This window comes from Anser brachyrhynchus (assembly GCF_964034855.1).
Source record: "Anser brachyrhynchus genome assembly, chromosome: 1".
Classification (NCBI taxonomy): Eukaryota; Metazoa; Chordata; class Aves; order Anseriformes; family Anatidae; genus Anser; species Anser brachyrhynchus.
The window spans coordinates 38,414,106-38,433,095 of record NC_137694.1 but is presented as its reverse complement, the minus strand read 5'-3'; the positions used below and the strand labels follow the sequence as shown (position 1 = coordinate 38,433,095).

Here is an 18,990-nt window from a genome sequence, read left to right as displayed (position 1 = left end):
TTAAAAAATGTCGTCGAGTTCCTGGAGGTCAGCTCTTGAACAGGGTAAAAACTTTAAATTCAAATTAAATTAAGTACCAAAAACTTTAAATTCAGCTTCTGGTGTCCTTTGAGCGTCACAGCCCCTCCCCGACTTGTGCCATGGCGCCACCCACATCACCCCTCAAAAGGGAGCAGAGTTAGACCTGGGAGACGGCCCTGCACTCTTCCACCTAACAGAATTTTGTTTTCACATTAAAAGACATAAAAAATCCGCTGCCAAGGCTCTGGGTACGACGTCCGTGTCTGGTACAGCAGATGTGTGCGATCACAGCCAAGCCTGGTCCTCTTGGTTTCTCCACACACAATCTGTTACCTGGCCATACCAAAAAAATATAAAAAGGTTTGTATGACAAGTTCCTCAGGAATTAATTCCAACTGGTATTCCTCTGCTGGCTCCCAGATACTTAAAAATATCCTGTGCAAGTATTTGTGCCAGTGACCGGAGTTGTAGTATCTATAATTTCTTCTTGGGTTAAGAGAACAAAGCCTTTTACAAAGGCATGGCTAAAGAAACATTTCTTAAGAGGTTCTGTAAACAAAACATCTCCTGAAATTTCTGGGGGTTTATTAATTTGTTGGCTAGAAACATCCCTATTGAAATTATGCCTCAAAAACACTGATTTAGGAGAGACAAATACCGAATTTTGATAAATCACCATATTTTATAGTCTCCAGAGGAAAGTGAAAATGCCATCTGGACAAGACTTCAACCTTGCATTTTTCTTATGAACTCATCAGTACTATGCTGACAAACTACAGTTAGGCCTTGTGAAATCTTAGTCACTTAATAGCTGAGGAAGGAGTACATTCAACTTGCTGGCATGCGATTCACAAGGTAGTAGTTAATAGCAGCACTACTACTACTACTACAAATCCAGTCCTACGGACATGAGAATGATAAAATATAAATCGAGTAGAAACGAAACAAAAGCTTGGAGAAAAAAATTACAAACTCCAGGTCGTCATGTTCTGTGTTTTCTTCCCACTACTAAAATTCATATGCAATAAATGTGCAAAAAATTTGGTAACTACCTGGAGCAATGACTTAAAGCAAAGCAAAAAAGCTCTTATTAATGCAATACAACACAGGAACACTAACACTGGTAAGCATTAAAGTAATCCACACATATTGTCAATGTAAAATCAATAGTTTATTGCCATGCTACAATTTTTTTTCTTTCCAAATGAAGTTGGCACTGGTAAAGGGGGAAACGTTGTCATAGTACATAACACACCTTTAAAAATGCACATTTGGTAAGCTCTCTCAATCATGACAGCTTAAAACAAGTTATTTTTTAAGATTAACGTGGAATGGCATAAAAATACACTCTTTCTGCATAGTATAACTTTTTCATAAAAGAAATATGGAATGTTTGTAAAAACAAATCCATTGAACAGGGCAAATTAAATGAAATTTTATAAACAATTTGGCAATGATACTCCCACTGTTTAGACTTTTTTATATAAAAGAAATAAAAATCTAGAAAGCTACCTTTATACAAAGTTGCTATATTTATGCCTTTAAAGTAGGAAAAAACATTTTATAATGCAAATTAGGACATACAATAATCTTACAATATCATACAATGTAATGACAAGAAAGGAACATACAACATAAGATTTTGGCCTTTGTAGAAATGTGTATTTCTGCATTTAAAAAAATGCATTTGTGGCACACTGGTGACTATTGTATTCTTACTCCTACCAGCCAGCTTTCCTGCTAGAAGTGTAGTCAGCTGTACTGTAAGGGCAGGTCTGCAGTTTCGTTAAAACACAGACAATTTTTCAGGAGACGTAAAGTGATGCTGCAGTGGAATGAGATGTAACTCGCGAAAAAGGCAACACGCCTGCTGGTTGAGACATTTGTATGGTTGTGGGATACCGTACAACACTACTTTCTTTCATACCAGAGCATTTCGTATACATTCAGTTATTAAGTACCAAAGTCTTACAAGTGAGAACATTTGTGTTCAGGATTTGGCAAATTTCAGGGAAAATACAAAGTTAGTACCAAATATATAATATATTATATATAAAATGTGGGTGTACGATATACACACATATTCTAATGCAAAAAAACTGCATTAATATGGAGTTAAATTTGCTGACATCCATTCCTAAATAACACAAACATTAAAAATACAGGTGTAATCCTGATCTTTCACACACTTTAGAATCACTTCCTCTTTCATACATAATAGTTAAAGCAATATATATGCAAGTATGACTAAGAAATCAAAATTCACATAGTAATCTGAACTCTGACCACAACAAATAGGATTTTTTTTTCAGTACACGTAATTAAATATATTTATATTTTTACAGTATTTTTAGACCATTCCTGAAGAACTTGACCAACCAGGTCCTCAGGTGTAACAGAGCTGTTATGTCAGCAGAACTTGATCTTGTAGGAACACATCCAGGGGCCCTCGAAGCCAATACGAACCACTCGTGTGGCTTCAAAGGGTGCTGCATGAGGCCCAAACGCTCGCAAGGAAGATTCCCTGATGACATCAAAGCTCCTACCTCAGACTTCCTTTTCTACTGCCAAAGGGAAGGACTGGAGCACAGGACACGCCGACTCCGGGGTCTGGGTTGTTGGCAGGTGGTTGGGAATAACCACGTATGGCACAGCCCCAGCGTCAGCGAGCGGCAAGGTGAGCTTCATGGCACCTTCGTGCTAAGGCTTCTCATGGATAGCAGAGGAGCTGCTCCTCCACGTTCATCTCTTGACGGTTCAGTCACCACGGGTCTCAGGCATGAGCTGTGGCTGGGACCCCAAGGCATTAAGTAAGTATTTTGCAGACACAGAGGAAGACGGTCCCTGTTCCAAAGGGCTCGAGCCTATTTCTGAATCATATTTTTACATAATCTCCTTTGTATATACACATATTTGCTACATAAAATAGAATTACACCAAAGTAATGGATATATCAGAAAACATTGCCACAATATATGTATATTAACACACTAAATAATTACTAAAACTGCAAGAAATTTTTCAAAATGCCCTTTGTGATATATAAAAATATAGAAATGTCCAACACTTGTTTCATCAACCTTAAAGGTAACTTTGTATCTCATATTCAATCTGTACACCTACACATTTCCAAACAAAATACTGCGTTAATCTGGAGTAAACACCACATTAGGATAATATCCTCATAAGACACCTGACAGATTTAGTCACATACCTTACAGCACAATATTACAAGATATAATGTACACATGGTCAGAGTTACAGCTGCTAAGATTTTTTTCTTATTCACTTATCTTGTCCAAAAGAGGAAGCAATTTCTAAAGATTGCGAAAGAACATTAGCTCATGACTTCCCATCTTTTCAATATATGCTATGCAAGAAGGACATCAGCAACCCTGACTCCATCTTAACGCAGTCTTTTGTGGTGGAATTTCTTCCGGATTTTGTTGGTGGTTGTTTTGTTGGTGTTTTTTTTCTTTTCTTTTCTGGAGTGTTTATGAATTTAAAATAAAGATATTGTAAATGAACTTAGATTTATATTAAGTAAATACTGTCAAATATAAATGCCTGAATTACTACCTCAAAGAAAAGATGGGAAAAGATCTTATGATTAAATTCTAAAAACACCTAATTCTATCTGTCAAACTGCGGGACCAAATTTCTTTTGGCTTCTTCGGGGTTACTGGAACATTTCAGATCTGAGTCCACTATTAGATCCTACTAAACCAGCTTTATCTTATTTGTAGCCAATAAATAAATTAGTACAGTGCAAAAATTGGATTTTCACCATTGATCCCACCTTACACAAAGAGAATACTGCTTAGAAATAGAGGTCCAAATCAGACACAGCTCATATGATATGCTCAAAGTAGTAACTGAAGTTAATCAGAACTTGCATCTTAAATTCCCCAACAGTGGAGACAGTCTGCAATATTGTGATTCTGTCTCAGCATGAAGTGGCTATACATAAAACATATTCTGAGCCAATACACTGTCATAAATCCAGCAAAACCAACTGCTGGCCCGTCACCTGCAAAAGAGCAGCCCTGTTTTGACATTGTTTTGGACTTTCTACAGCTTAGACCTTTCTGTGGCCCTTTTTAGAGTAAAGCCCTCATCAGAGGTTTAAACACACACGAATGTTTAAGTATCTGGGGGCAAGGAAGGGGGGTAGGAATTAAGGAGTTTATGATATATCCTTAAAACATTTCAGATTTCTACAAAAATTTTGTAGACTATAATAGGAGTAGCGCTTCAATGCACACCATTACACTTAACACTTACCATATGCAAAACTTACTTATCAGGGGAAAAATGTTACAATTAGAGCTAAAGGTTTCAGAATGATCGTTTTTATATTGTTTTCTGGAGTCACTGACAAAGACCACAAAACTAAAATCAGTCTGCCACTTCAGATCAATTTGAGAAAAAATATTTTTGTGATATAACCAATGGATTAGATTCTCGCCAACTGTATTTCCAGTACAATATTTATTGCCTACTTTTAGTCACTGCTACGTCTTTTTTATCAATTCAATTTCCTTCTTAAAAAGATACAGTCCAACGTCTTTCATAAATCATTGCACTGAAGGAATATCTATAATTAAAGGCTTTTCTTCATCAAATGTGCTTGTAGCAGCCAGTTGCATGCTGTGGATGAATAGTAGACCTGAAGGCGATGTTGCCATTTTTGCAGGAGCTAGTGTATGGAAACTTAACAGATCCCAGTTACTAAAGAAATTTGTTACATATTTGTTTCCCAGTCTATATACCTGTGGGTCCAAAATATAAATATGATCAAATACTGTAGTGAGATTTCAGCTGAAAACTGAACCCTAGATTACAGACACTAAATCTAAAATCACAACCTTTAAAGAGACTGAACTGAAAAAATATTTACCAAGTCTCAAAGGGTAAAGTGCATTGCAACTACATCTACTTCAAGGGGCATAAAATAAAGAAATAAAAAAGAATGCTAAAGATGAGCAGTGCAGATAACAGGGACTAACCAGTGTGTTTGCAACAAGAAAGCATTATCCCATCTGTAGAATAAAAGAGGGTTAAAAAAAAAAAAGTCCTAGAAAATATGGTACCAGATTGGTTAATATAATTAAGGCTAGAGAAGGTTTTTGCTTAACTCTGCTTGGTGCATATTTCATTTAGAATATTAAAAAAAATGCCAAGACTATGCATTCAGAAATCACAAGAACCTCAAGATGTTCTGAATTCCGGGGGCCACAGCTAAGAAAACATCCGTAATGAAGTATTGTGAAACTTGCAACATAAAAAAAATAAAAAATAAAAATACTCAGACCATCTCTTGTATCTGATACTATTCAGGATAAATGTATGGGACAGTGCCCCAGAACTAAAAGGGGTATGTTTCCTTTAATTCTGGCTAGTCACTTAGGATCTACTGTAAACCTCTGTTTCCCTATTTGTCAATTAAGACTATTATCTCCCTGCCTCACAGGAATGTTTTAAAGGTTCAGTTAATCAGTATTTATGAGACACCTGTACTATACAGATGAGGACCAAATATTTCTAGGCAGCTAGCTAGATCAAACACATTTGCCTCAAAACACATGTTGAAGCATTAGGCTGGCTCACATATTTAAGTGAACTTAAATTCATGTTCTTAAACTAAGAACAAGAATCACACCAGTATCATCAACCGGTAAATATTTTGCAACACCTGGTAATTTCTCTTCAGTACAAGACTGTTCCTTGGCATAAGGCGAAGCAATGGCAAAGATGTGAAGGAGCATTAACACTGCAGACCTGTAAGAACCTCTACCTATACGGTAGCCTTTACCTTCTTGAGTACCAAGTTCTCCCCACAAGTCAACAAGTCTATCACATGAGTATGCATAGGTTGACAGTGAGATTACTAATGAATTATTATTATTTATCTCATTTAAGTTCCTCGTAATGGTCTCAACAACTCCCATCCCTTACTTCTGTAAATTCTGTTCTTTGTGCATCTGGTATTTCAGTACCGTACAGTCTGTAAAGTTTTTCAGAGTTAAAAGGCTGCCTGATATCCCTTAATGATGTGGCAAGAAACACGTACTTCAGGTGCTACCACTGCTGCCACTACTAAATTGAGAGAAGCACAGAGAAAACGTTAACAAAGGAACAGGGATACACTCCAATTTAAAAACCTGAAAATATATATATATTTTTAATAAAACTTAAATTTAAATATTGCATGAAGACCCTTATTTCTTTTCCAGATCTTCAGATGGCTTTTCTTGCATGTTTTTCCTCACACAGTTCAAGGGTTATATTACATCGCACCAGTTCACAAGTGTCAGTTCCTTTGCAATCACAGGCGCAAGAGTAATCTCTTCTGCTGCCAGTACCAAGGTGCACCTGCAATACTGCCAGAATTCTAAAATTATTCAGAGTATAAAAAAAAAAAAAAGAAAAAAAAAAGTTCTGCTAAGGGTGCATCTGGCATACTCAAACGACATTCCACCTGGATGTACCTGTAACACTGAGCAGCTATTATTGTAACCAAGTTCACCAACTGCAAAAGAAGTATGTTCATAGATAATACTACCTTCAGATAATTTACTACATCTCTTTCTAAATTAAAGTACACTATCAACTATGGATGCACATTGCTAGAATGTGCAATTTTCTATGAAGAACTATCAAGTCCAGTACCCTGCCTCCCGTGTAACCTGTGTCTGATGCTTTAGAGGAAGACAATGACTGCATAATAAACCTTTCCAGTTGTGCAATAATGCATGCTGCTGGAGAGCTGGGATATTTCCGTCAGGCATAAAAAAAGTAGAACACTGGACAAAGACAAACATTTGACCTTCAAGAGTCTTTCTTTGACAAATGCAGAGAGTAAGACAAACACATACACAACCCTGAACAATAATTAAAGCTATGTACAAAATTTAGACTCTTAAAACGTTACGGAACAGATAAAAAGAAGCACAAATGCAAAGAAAGGAAGGCACACTGAACTAAGAAATGACAAAAGAGCCTTAATTCATATAGCCAACCTGTGAATTCCTTCACAAAAAAACTCTACTGAGATTAAAATTCTGTCTGATTTCACAGGGAACTTGATATGCCACTTGGAATTCTCTTCTAGCTGAAGTAGCTTAAGGCTGGGATTAGATGTGTTCATAATGTTGATCAACAAACTTCGATGTGACCTCTCAAACATCACACAACTTAAAACTATTGGGAATTAGATGCCTTCTTACCCATGTGGTCTTTGAAGGAAAAAAAAAAAAAGAAAACCAACAAAAACGTGTGGTGCTTATATCCCTTGAGATGAACCAATATATCTGGTGTACATCAAACTGAGTGAATTAATGAATTACATACACTTCATTCTGAAGGAGCCACGTCAATGAGGAATGAATGTAGATATGTATCTTGAAAGATTAGGTTTACCTGCTAATAAACACACATATCAAGAGGCTTTAAAAACTGTTATAAATGCCATTAATGACTATAGGCACCAGACCAGAATATTTATAAATTCAAAACTGGCATGTCACTCAGACTCTAATCAATTTAAAGAGGCACTGTGAAAGGTGGTGATGCTGCTATGCAGTAATTACTACTACTGTAGAATGAAATAGTGTTACCTAAATGAATACTTGCTCTACATTAATTCCCTTTAGTTAGACAAGTACATGAAATATGCAGAAAAAGTTCTATTAGTCTATAAAAGGCGTTAGTGTTAAGAAATGCAAAGTACTTGCATCTTCAATTTTATAAACTTCACAAAAGGTGCAAATGATCTAATGCTTCCCAGGCTCACATAGGCAGGTCAGTACTGTTATGTCTAGTTTTCCTAGAAGTACCATCATCTCGGGGCAGTGCTTTTTGCAAGCTTGACATAGCAGCAGTTCGTTCAATGTCTATCACAGCATACAGCTCTGTGCGCCTGGTTGGAGTTTGTGGAAGTGGAGTGGTGGGGGTTTTTGGAGTCTGAGGGTTGTCGGAGTCACTACCACCTTCCAAGTCAACCTGTATATAGTTGAGCTGCCTGTGTTCTAAACTTGGACGCCTAATGTCAAAGTTAAAGACTGTTGGGGTACAGTCCCGACGTCGTGTAAATTCTATTTTGTGAGCACTTGCTGGTACTGTTACATTCTCCGTATTGACATAATTATGCATTGGATCTAGGTTATTGTGGTAGCCATTCAAAGATGGGGTCTTTGGTCCTAAACTGTCATCTTCATCTCTACTCAGCTTGCGGGCTTCCCAAACAGGAGGCAAGGATGGCAAGTTCTCATAGTTCAACAGCGCAGTTCTCCTCTGAGCAGAGTTGTTAATGTTCTGGGTATCTGAGGTACTGGTTGATGTCAAACGACCTCTTCTGACCCCTGAGGCACTAGGGATTGATAACCTATTTATATTTTCATACACCAATTTGTTACCAGATGGTGTTTCTCTACGTTCATCACTGTCGTATCCAGTGTCCCATTCAGTGTTGTTTGTGCTGCTGCCGCTAACTTGGTCTCTCCCAAGTTGCTCCAGTTTCTCTCTTTCCATTAACTGCCTTTGAACAGGTGTTGGTCCTAAAACAAACTTGACTCCGTCAGGCTCCAGGAGAACCTGAGCATCTCTGTCATCAGTACAAATCTGATCTTCTTTCACTTTAGTTGTTTCAGTGTTTGAAAGCTTTGATTCCAGTGGCGCATGCACACTTGATCGATTTTTCCTCTCCTCTTGTACCCCAGTAGTGTTGACGTAAGTGTGCACCTGAAAGGAAGAAAAAAGGAAATTCAAATTCTAGTTGCACATTTTTATTTTTTTAATTTCATTCCTTCTCAACTCCCCCCTTTTCTGATCAAAATACCTGAGAACCAAATATCACGATGGCAACTGTTTAAGATCCTCTTTCTCAAATTTCACTGAGCTGTGCTCAACTTTATTTTTTTGGTTTTGTTGTTGGTTTTGTCAATGTTACTTTAAATAAAATTAGAGGTATTTGAGACAGACAAAATAATGTTTACATCTCAAATTAATGATTATTTTGATTTGATCTTTCATTTCAGTTGTGCTCTAGTTGCAGCCTTCCAGGTTCCATTCAAACTCTGCTCTGGACAGAGCAACCTTGGTTTCTTAAACTCAGTTCATTAGCTCACTTGGAGAAATCAGCGAAGCAGAGTTCTGCTTTGATCTCCCTTACCATGAAAACGACCAACAGTTCCAGATTTGCTTTGGCTAAATTTGTCTTTGTAACTTCCATGCTGCAAAGGAAATTTATTGCCCATTTAAAAAACAGGACCGTGCCTCGTGTACCACTCAACCATTGACAAGAGGTTGGCTCTACTGCAAGAACAGTTCATTCTTTCTTCAAGAACCAACAGCTTTCTAACACCAGAAGCTAAACAGAAAAACATACACTTCCACACGACCTGTGGCACTCAGGATTAAAAATAAGCAGGAGTTAACACCAGATGCCACTACGGCAGGCAGGGGTACACCACTAGTTTATCCCTCCAAGTTCCCACAAAGGATCAACATGAGGCTGAAAGGGAAAGACTGCAGTCAGTAAAGAACACCACCTCCACATTTAAACTGTCTGCGCACCCAAATGGCAGAGCAGTATTTAACAGCGGAACTCATCCAGTCTTCACAACTTTAAGCTCTACAAACTGCAGTGTTATTTACAGCTCACTTGACTCCTACACTGGTTCTTTAAACTGATTTAGTCTGCAGTAACTCCAGCAACAGCACCTGGACTCTTCTGTGATGGCTTCTACCAAATGCCTTCCCAAAAGATGGTTCACTGATCTCTGCTCTGGTTACCTTCTCTGGTTTTCAACACTGTTTCTTGTCACACATGACAATCTTCTGAAGACAGATTACATTTTATTACGTTTGACTAACATTTTCATCAGCAACAGGAAGGGTGAGATAGAACACACCTTCAGAAAGTTTTCAGGTTTTCCCAGATTGGTAGGGCTTCCGCTGAGAAGGATCCCAGCAGCCTGGAGAAATAACCTCACATAAACTTCACAGAGCTCAGCAAGGCAACCTTAAAGCCCAGAGCCAGGCACAGAATAGCACTGACAGTACAGGGCGGGCACCAACTAACTTGAGAACAGCCTTGCAGAAAAGCACCAGGGATCCAAGTTGAATGTGAGTCAGCAGTGGGCCCTTGCAGCAATGAATACCAAATGCCTATTGGTTGGTGTTAGTAAAAGCACAGCCAGTAGGTTAAGGAAAGTAGTCATTATCCTCATTTCAGTACTGCTGATACCGAATCTGGAGTAATGGGCTCCGAGTACAAGAAAAACATCATCATACTGGAGTGAGTCCAGAGGAGGGCCATGATTAGAGGGGCCAGAACAAGTGATATACAAGGAGAAGCTGAGAGAGACAGCTCTCTTCAGTCGTAAGAGAAGACTAAGAAGCAATTTAATAGTCACTTTCAACTACTTTTAGACAGTTAAAGAGAAGACAGAGCCAGACCCTTTCTGGAAATGTTCACCAAAAGGCTAAGGGGCAATAGACACCAGCTGTAACAGGAAAAAAAAATGATTGCATATTAGGGAAAAATGCTTTCAGAATAAAGGTGGTCAAAGGCAGGGACACAGCTCAGACACTGTAGGATCACCTTGCTTGTACTATTTATTAAAAGCATGACAAACAAGGCTCTGTGCAATCTCTCCTCTAACTTCACAAGCAGACCTAGAGAACTGCAGAGGTTGCTTTTAACCTCATTTTTCCATGATTTGCCAAACAGAAGACTTACATGTAAATAAGTTTTTGACCAAGATCTCTCATTGTGAAGTCCAACTTAGGCGTTTAAAATTAGCTTCTGAAATTTTTGAGAAGAGTATAGGGAAATACATTTATATACAAATAAAGACATCGAAAGTATAAAAATTTCAAGTAGTTACACTTCCTCAGTGATCTGTCCTACCAAGCATCATAAAGAGGAAAAACAAATCTAAGTAGTAGCTCAGGTGTGGTAGAAATACATTATACCTGACTCTGAAAAACACAAAAATGAAAACATAATGCTACAGAATTAACAGTGAAAAACCCTCAACTAATGTTGAGCCTGAATTGGGGGGTGGAGGGGGAAGAATATACCCACTTGTTCCTCTGCTACAAGTAGAGGATGTGTTGATTCTTCACCGACAGAGGGGAGGCGTGCACTTCCGACAGAAGGATGCCTGCTGGAAGGATGTGATGAAGTATCTCCAAAAGATGGGTATCTGGGATAGCCGTTAGGTAAACTTTGTGCATTGAACCCAGGAGCTGATTCAATTAGAAAATATGAAAAAACATATTAAAATAGAACATTTTACTATATATGAGTAATATGTTTTATATATTTATCTTCAATTTTCACAAGACGTCAAAATATGTAAAACAGTTTAAATATTCACAAGGCAATTTTGCTGGGGGGGAGGAAAGGGGAAGCAAATTGCTGAGTAGAGCATCCCAGTATTTACTGGGAAACATGTCTGAAGCAACCACTGAAGTCTAGGTGTGTAACTACAGCTTTCTCAATAAACTCCCCGTCCAGCTCCTTTTGCTACCATGAACACATTAACAACACATATCCCTTTAAAGGGGGGGGGGGGGGGGGCAGTAACAGGATGGACGACGACTTCTTTATTTAAGCTTCTATTTCTCTGAACTCATCAATAACATGCTATTTCTAGTTTCAGATGTCTTGGTATCTGCCTGGGATTACCTAAAATCTTCCAGCAGTTTTGGTAAGACTTCACTCTATCCATCCATCTACCCCCAGCAAAAGATTTCAAATCCCCTGTAGATGTGATATTACCATTACGTTTTTCCTAACAAAAAGGTTGGAGCACTGCCTAATATTAAAATTTCTCAGAAATGCTGAAAGTAAAATATGGTGATGTATAATAAAGCAACTGAATTAAGTATATGGTTAAACAGTGCTCTTGTGCAAGAACTAAGTTCCCAAAGCTTACTTCTTAAAGCTGAAGAACTTGTCTACAAACATTTTGCTCCCAGGACTTGAGATTCTGGAAAGCAAATCCTCAGCAAGTACCTCAAAATAATTCATTGCTGGTAATTAACCTCCTAGCTGAAAATAGCATTTAATTTGCATTAAATCTTTAAGTAATTAAAAAAAAAAAAAAAGAAAAAGCCTATTTTAAAGCTAAGTACCACATTAAATTCAGGTTTGTCATTTGACAGTATAACCATACTTACTGGTAGGCGTTCGAGGGGTTCTTGGAGCTTCCAGCTCAGTCTGATGGTTATTCCTTTCTACTACTGGTTCTTCTACCACATTTATGCTATTATTCTGCATTATCTCTTGCAACATATTAAATAGCTCTTCTGCACGGGCACATTTAAAGGCAAAGATTCCTATAAATACACAAGAAAAAAAATCAAAATCCTTTAACATAAGAAACATGCCTTACAATATATATAGCTTTCAGGTAATAAAACTGGAATCCACATAACGAATACCTGTTAAAGAAGCAAAAAAGTTAAGAAATCTTTACTGTACAGAAGACATACAAATACCATGAGACCCTTTCAAGTGTTTATCTGATAGAATAATTTTCCCATGCACCAGAAGTTAAATAGGAACAGAAAATTGGTTCAGTTAACACCAAAAGTACGTTCTGAGGGCTAAATGAGGAATAAAAAAAAAAAAAAGCCACAAACAGCAAGTTGCGTTTTTGTCTAAGTGGATAAAAAGGGTACCTGTTAAATTAAAAAAAAAAAAATACACTAAATGAAATTACTGTGGTGCTACAAGGTTACGTTTCTTAAACCAGATTTCTATTAAACTACCATAAGAATAAGATACCAGCACAACAGGAAAGAAGGATTTAAACATTGCGCAAATGTTTTTTGCTTTTTTTTTTAAGAAGATTAAAATGAAAAGCTAGTAAGACAAACTGTGTGAAACAGACAGTAACAAACCAATTGTTTTAGGCTAAAGGATAGACACAGAGCACAAAGTGAGCAGCAATACCGTGTATTTTGAGTGTGTATTGTGCCACTTTGCTTTTAAACAGCAGGGAGCGCCCCAACTTACCCTCACAAGCAAAGTCGCAGCTTTGGATTATTCTTCCATTGAAAGCATGAAGTTAAAGTTGACATGCTTGTTAAATGTGGGTGCAGGTGCTCATTTTTTTAAATGAGTATTACAGTCTTAAAATTACACTCTTTACTAAAAACTCTCTACCTATATTGCTATTTCTGTAAGTGCAATTATGTTAATATGCTGGCAACTACCTACCATCATAACTTTATTTACGGACACAGAACTGAGATAGATCAGAATTATCAGAAACACTCCACACGGCAGAAGCTCACAAAACCTAGCTGGGAGCGTACCAAATGAGGAATGATGCTAAGAGGAATGATGATCAACAACTAATATTCGGCTGGTGCAGTGAATAAGCTTCATGCTTGCAACACAGCAGCTGTAGAGCTGCTTCTACCACTTTTACCTAACCAACAATCCAGTTCGAGTACAACAGCCTATATTTAATTTTTCCTGTATTTCCAGAAATTCACACTGGATCCTTAAACCTTTATGGGGGAAAAAAAAAACTGCTAGCTGCCTTTGTCCCCTCTCTTTAAAAAAAGTGCTTCCAAATTGCTAATTCTTTCAAATATGAGGCAAACTGAATTGGCACTAAAAGTGCAAGCAAAAGTAACTTTGTGGAACCTTGATTTTTTATTAAATACATTTGCAATAAATACAATATGATCTGTGGTGTATATAGCATGGAAACACAGTAATTCTTCTAATTTCCCTATCCCAAATTATCTTTTAGCTGTGCTCCCAAATCATATCTTTAAGGACTTCAATACCTCGCACAAACTTGGTGTTTTACCACCAGTGCATTCTGACAATATATCAATATAAAATATCTGAGATTAAGTGGAAAACAACAAACAAGAATATTGACTAATTCCATCAGTTGTAAGGCAATATTCAGGATATTCTCAAATGAAAAACTTCTTGGTCATCTCACCAGCTGAAGATGAAGTTTTGCAACTTGCCCACAAATACTAGTATAGGTCTCAGAAACAATGCTCCATTGCAAAACGGCAGCAGAGAGAACATTTTTTGCCAGATTTCTTTTTTCTCAATATTCACAGTATTTAATATTACGTAAGGAAGGCAAGAAACAAAAGAGGGAAGAAAGCGTTGCTGCTCACACAGTCTGCTTAATCTTCTCTATTTAAAAAAAAAAAAAAAAAACGGAAATTAGGAGGGAAGCAGAGAAGTCAATTAGAGTCAGTGGAAAATCTTGGCTGTGGAGAAGAACCTTCAAAATTGTCTTTTCAATTGAATTTTATTAGTATATATTTTACACATTTAAAAGAAACAGTAAATTAAACCTGCAAAAATCAAAGTGGTGGGTTTTTTTTTTCAAAACAAAAAGATCATGATTTTCTCCTCAGAAGTCTGAAAATTTACTTTGATATGCAGTATACTGTAACATTTTAAAACATCTTTATTTCTTATTAGGAGCTGAATCAAGAATGCTTTCTTAATTCTTCTTGCAAAATAACCATCTGCCCTTACCTCTGCTTGGACAATGAAGCTTGACCAAATTTGTTTATGATCAAGTTCTTTCATGTTCCTGATTTTTTACAGTGAAGTTAAAAATATTTTGTAATTGCAAATATTGTTATTTCTAAAAACACTAGTAAATGCTAAAAATCGGTAAGAAAATAAAAATGCAACTTAATTTTACAACGTATCAATACCTAAGAATTTCAAGTACATAGAGCTGCATCATGATAGGAAGATGCAAAATGAGGTGCAGACCTCAACCAATACAGTTATTGCACCACTGGGGACTGCTGCAGTGAATAGAGATTGAAAAGCCTATCTTAGCCAAGGTAAGGGATGATCTGGCAACTGGAAAGGTAGCTGTCTTTCTGGTTAAAGCCACATAGAAAGTAGCTAAGCATAGCTGGAGTCTGCAGTCTGAATACAAAAATTTATAAAAATTTGAGAATGATGTCATTGAAATAAATCAGCAGTATTTGTTTCAGGAAGAGGATGAAACAAGTGTGTTAGTGAAGACCATAAGAGAGTAGAGATATCCAGTTCATTCCAGCGCTCTAGTCTCTTAAAAATGTAAAAATAGTGAAAACTCAGAATTCTGAGAAGATTCCCCCATGGTTCCAGGTTTCACCACCCTTCCTTGAAAGTCAAGTCAACCGCTGAGACAGAAGAATTTCCCTGTCAAAACCACCTTCTGAGTTGACCAGAACTATCAACACATACAGCCATGGAATACTCCAGACCAAAATCTATAAGCAACTCGAATCCTCATTTTACTGTAAGACCATCCAACTTACTTTTTTCCAGAAACTGCATTCACATAGTAAGTACACCTTAAATAAATTAATAAATAAATCCCCCAACATCAAATTACTTTCTAAACATCTTTGTATACAAAAATTCTACATACCTTGTCCAGTTTGACACCTTCGACCACTTTCAAAAGAGAAAAGATTTGAGTCATAGCCATAGCGACGCAGACAGAGGTAGTGCCATTTTACAGAGTCCCTTTTACGGGTGTACAAAATTAGTTCTGTATCTGTAAGTTCCATTATGCCAGAACCCAGCTCATTACCATCATCATCCACGTTAATAACCTACAAAAAGGAAGTTCAACAGCATCAGGTAAGTATTCTTTTGAGCACCAGTACTACTACTGTGATCTTAATGTTCCACTAATGCGCTCCATCTGCTCCATCATTTGAGTTATGATCCTTGAGGTAAAAGTTTAAAAAAACCTCACCAAACCAGTTCCTTTGCTCCTCCAACCCAGAATTAAAATAATACATATTTAAAAGCAATGAGTGAGACTAAGTAACATCATTGCAAAATCCGTGGTGATATTTAAAATAAAAGAGATTTGTAAGTTTAATGATTTTTTTAAACTGACTGTATGTACATATTCTAGTATTTCCACATAGATAAGGCATACCTCAGATAATGAAATCTTTCAGAGCACTGTTTCAAAAAAAAAAATTATTTGCTTTGTCATATAACCCCACTTAAAGTTGGGAAAAGGAATGAAAAAGGAGAAGGGTCTCTAAGATAAAGCTACCTTCACATATCCGTAGGGCGTTGTACTGTGCAGAATCGCCAGACTGTTTTGGATTTTTTTTCTTGCCTTTTTAATGTCAACAAATAATTCAAATACCCTATGGTTATCTTGTGTGAAAACATGATGCATATAAAGCTTATATTCTTATTCTTTTTGCCTTTACACCAGTTGGAGGTCTTCTGCACCCCTTAAGGAATCCTGACATGTATTTTCCCCCAGATGCGTTTTATCTCACAACACTGCTTTTAGGGGGATTCTTTCTTACTCAATAAAAAGGCTACAAAAAGAGCTTCCCTATGGTATCAATTAATTTTACTCCTTAAAGAGACGTTTTCAACTTGAAAACTAGTCATTTAAAAAGAATTAAGAATAGTTTCATCTGCCACTGAAGCCTATGCCAAATGTCTTCATTTTGCAAACTACATTCTTTCATCTTCTCCCCCCTGCTGCTCAATCAGAGACCCACACAAACAATGGAGAGATGCTACAAGGAGAAAAGTAGGAACTAGTTACACAAAGCTAAGTCAAATGCATAAAAAGCAAGAACACAAAAATATTTTATCCTTCAGCTTTTCGTACTGATAATATTAAATATTTCCAGAATTTCCCATGGTTTTAAAGCTCATTTCAGTGGTGCCCTCAGGCAGTGCATGAATCATTTTTCACTATGGAAGCACTACATTCCTTTGCCAGCTCACGGAGACAGTTTGGAGCACAGAGGCAGAGCCGAGTTGTGTGACTACGCAAAGGTATGTTTACTTAAAGGCACTGACTTCAGCAGCTTCACGTTAAGCACATGAACAAGTGTTCACAAGCTTATAAATTCCAGGGGTATAAGGGACAGAAGCACGTATATAAATGAAGTTCATTCAAGTAAAGGAAAAAAGGTTGTCCAAATGATAAAATCAACCGTGATCTTCAACTAAAATCAGCGGTCCTAAAGTCTTCCATTGCTGACCCCACCTCCAGGTTCATAACCACAGCTCTCCAATAGCTCTTGCATTATGCCTGTGACCCCCCTCATATGGTCCCAAACCTCCCAGAGGTAACAGCGTTTAATTGGGCCCCCAGCTCAAACTGGGACAGACCAAAAACATGGGGCTGCTTCTCCCACCTGAAGATCAAAACTGTCATGACAAAACCTGTCTAAAGAATTCCCGTCACTGCTAGTAAGAAAGGAGTCTCAAAGGGAAAAAAAGGGAAACCTGCAGCCAGACACCTGCAGGTCTGTAATGGTTTAACCGTTAGGTAATTCTCTCCCTGTTTTCGTTTAAGTGTTTTCCATCACAGACCTATCCTGCAAGAAAGCAACAAAATAATTCACAGCATACCACACCAAGTGCTTACCTTAAACTTGTTTCGATGGTTATCTGGGACAGTTTCTTTATCTGGACAGCTACAACAGCTACCCATGACTTCTTTAGAAGACCATGTGATCTCTAAATTCAAAAGAAAAAAAGCAAACCACAACCAAACACGGTGATCATTTAGTTGAAGTAAAAATAGAGCATCATCAACAGAACAACACAATACAAATTTCTGCCTGAATTACAATTTTTCATGATGAATTTTGCAGGCAGAAATGATAAAAAATAATATTTAAGAGCTATGTGAGATTTGGCTTTGAGAAGTGACTGCGCTAAGCCCTGAAAGTCCTACCAACAGTTCAGCTCGATGTTACTACCAAACAGACCCACTGAACTTGATTGAACCTCTCACCTTAGTTCCCATAGTAGCATTTGAGGGGGAAAAAAAAAAAAAGAAAGAAAAAGAACAAATATTGGTTGCAATTCTTCTCTCTCCTAAACCAAGGTCTTTATGTAAGGCACTACCTGGATCCCAGTTCCACCTAAACGAGCACTCTCCAGCTTGCTGCTGAGCACAGCCCTGGCTGACTCCCGTCCCAGCCCAGGGTTGCAGGTTACCAGGCAGAGGCAACACAAAGAGCCCGCAGGGCAATCCTGAAAAGCTGCCCTGCTTTGGGCAGCTCCAATACGTTCAATAGAGGGTGGAGGCACTCGGGGCCTGGAGGCAGCCCTCTGCTCACCTTCTGTGCTTCCAGTTTAAAATACTTCCCACGTAGCAAAGTACATACAGCTACCTAATCAAAGGCAAGGGAAACAAAGCTCCATGTTCAACACAAATATTTTAAAACTAACTTTTTTTTTATTCCTATTACATTACCTTTGGATTAAATTGTGTTATACAGTCTACTTACTATAAAACAAGAAAATACTCAACTAACTCCATGGCTAAATTAAGAAAAAAGATATTTCATATTCTTGGTATTGTAACTGAAAAGATTTTTGTATGTATGGTAAAGCTTTCATAGAGCAGTAAGATAAAACTGTTACAGAACCAAGCCTCACAACTTCCTTCTCCTTTTACTACCCCACTACAGATCAATATTAAATTCTTAAGAAGGTCAGATAAAAGGAAACATACCCATTTACATGAGCTGTATATTGGATAAGAATTAAAATTTCCACTACACAAACGAAAAGTGGATCAAAATCTTGGAAGAGAGCTAGTAAGCAACAACAGGTATGACACTTGGAGTCAAGAAGAAGCAAGGCGGAACTTCTGACAGAATGGGAAAAATCAGATTTCATCTTAGGAAAACTGGGACTCACTTTCTAGCAGGCATTTGTATTAGTGTGCAACAGTAGTATCCAATTAGCACTTTAGCGTACTGAAAAATAAGGTACAGGGCAGATGGTGAAGTTCAGCTAACTATTCTTGACCAGACAGGCCACGCAAAAGCGATACTGCTACCCTAGAGACTGCAGACATCTGTCAGTGGCCACCAAAGCCCTGCAGAGGTGAAATGAAGAACTTAACAGAAAGGCTAACAACATGGCTTAGATTAATCCAGTAACAAAGAGGC

General features: G+C 37.6%; 1 protein-coding gene across 3 annotated transcripts in view; it reads right to left on the bottom strand.

The window, feature by feature from the left end:
* Positions 1 to 1,170: 1,170 nt before the first annotated feature.
* Positions 1,171 to 18,990, bottom strand: part of FRS2 (fibroblast growth factor receptor substrate 2) — a 55,998-nt gene continuing 38,178 nt past the window's right edge. For all 3 annotated transcript variants that reach the window (XM_080576202.1, XM_080576201.1, XM_080576203.1), the window contains exons 3-7: positions 17,451 to 17,542; positions 15,459 to 15,645; positions 12,214 to 12,372; positions 11,114 to 11,277; positions 1,171 to 8,763 (exon numbers count right to left, since the gene is read on the bottom strand). In XM_080576202.1, coding sequence (XP_080432328.1) covers positions 7,813 to 8,763; positions 11,114 to 11,277; positions 12,214 to 12,372; positions 15,459 to 15,645; positions 17,451 to 17,516 — 1,527 coding nt within the window. In that variant the 5' untranslated portion in view covers positions 17,517 to 17,542 and the 3' untranslated portion in view covers positions 1,171 to 7,812. The remainder of the gene's footprint in view (positions 8,764 to 11,113; positions 11,278 to 12,213; positions 12,373 to 15,458; positions 15,646 to 17,450; positions 17,543 to 18,990) is intronic.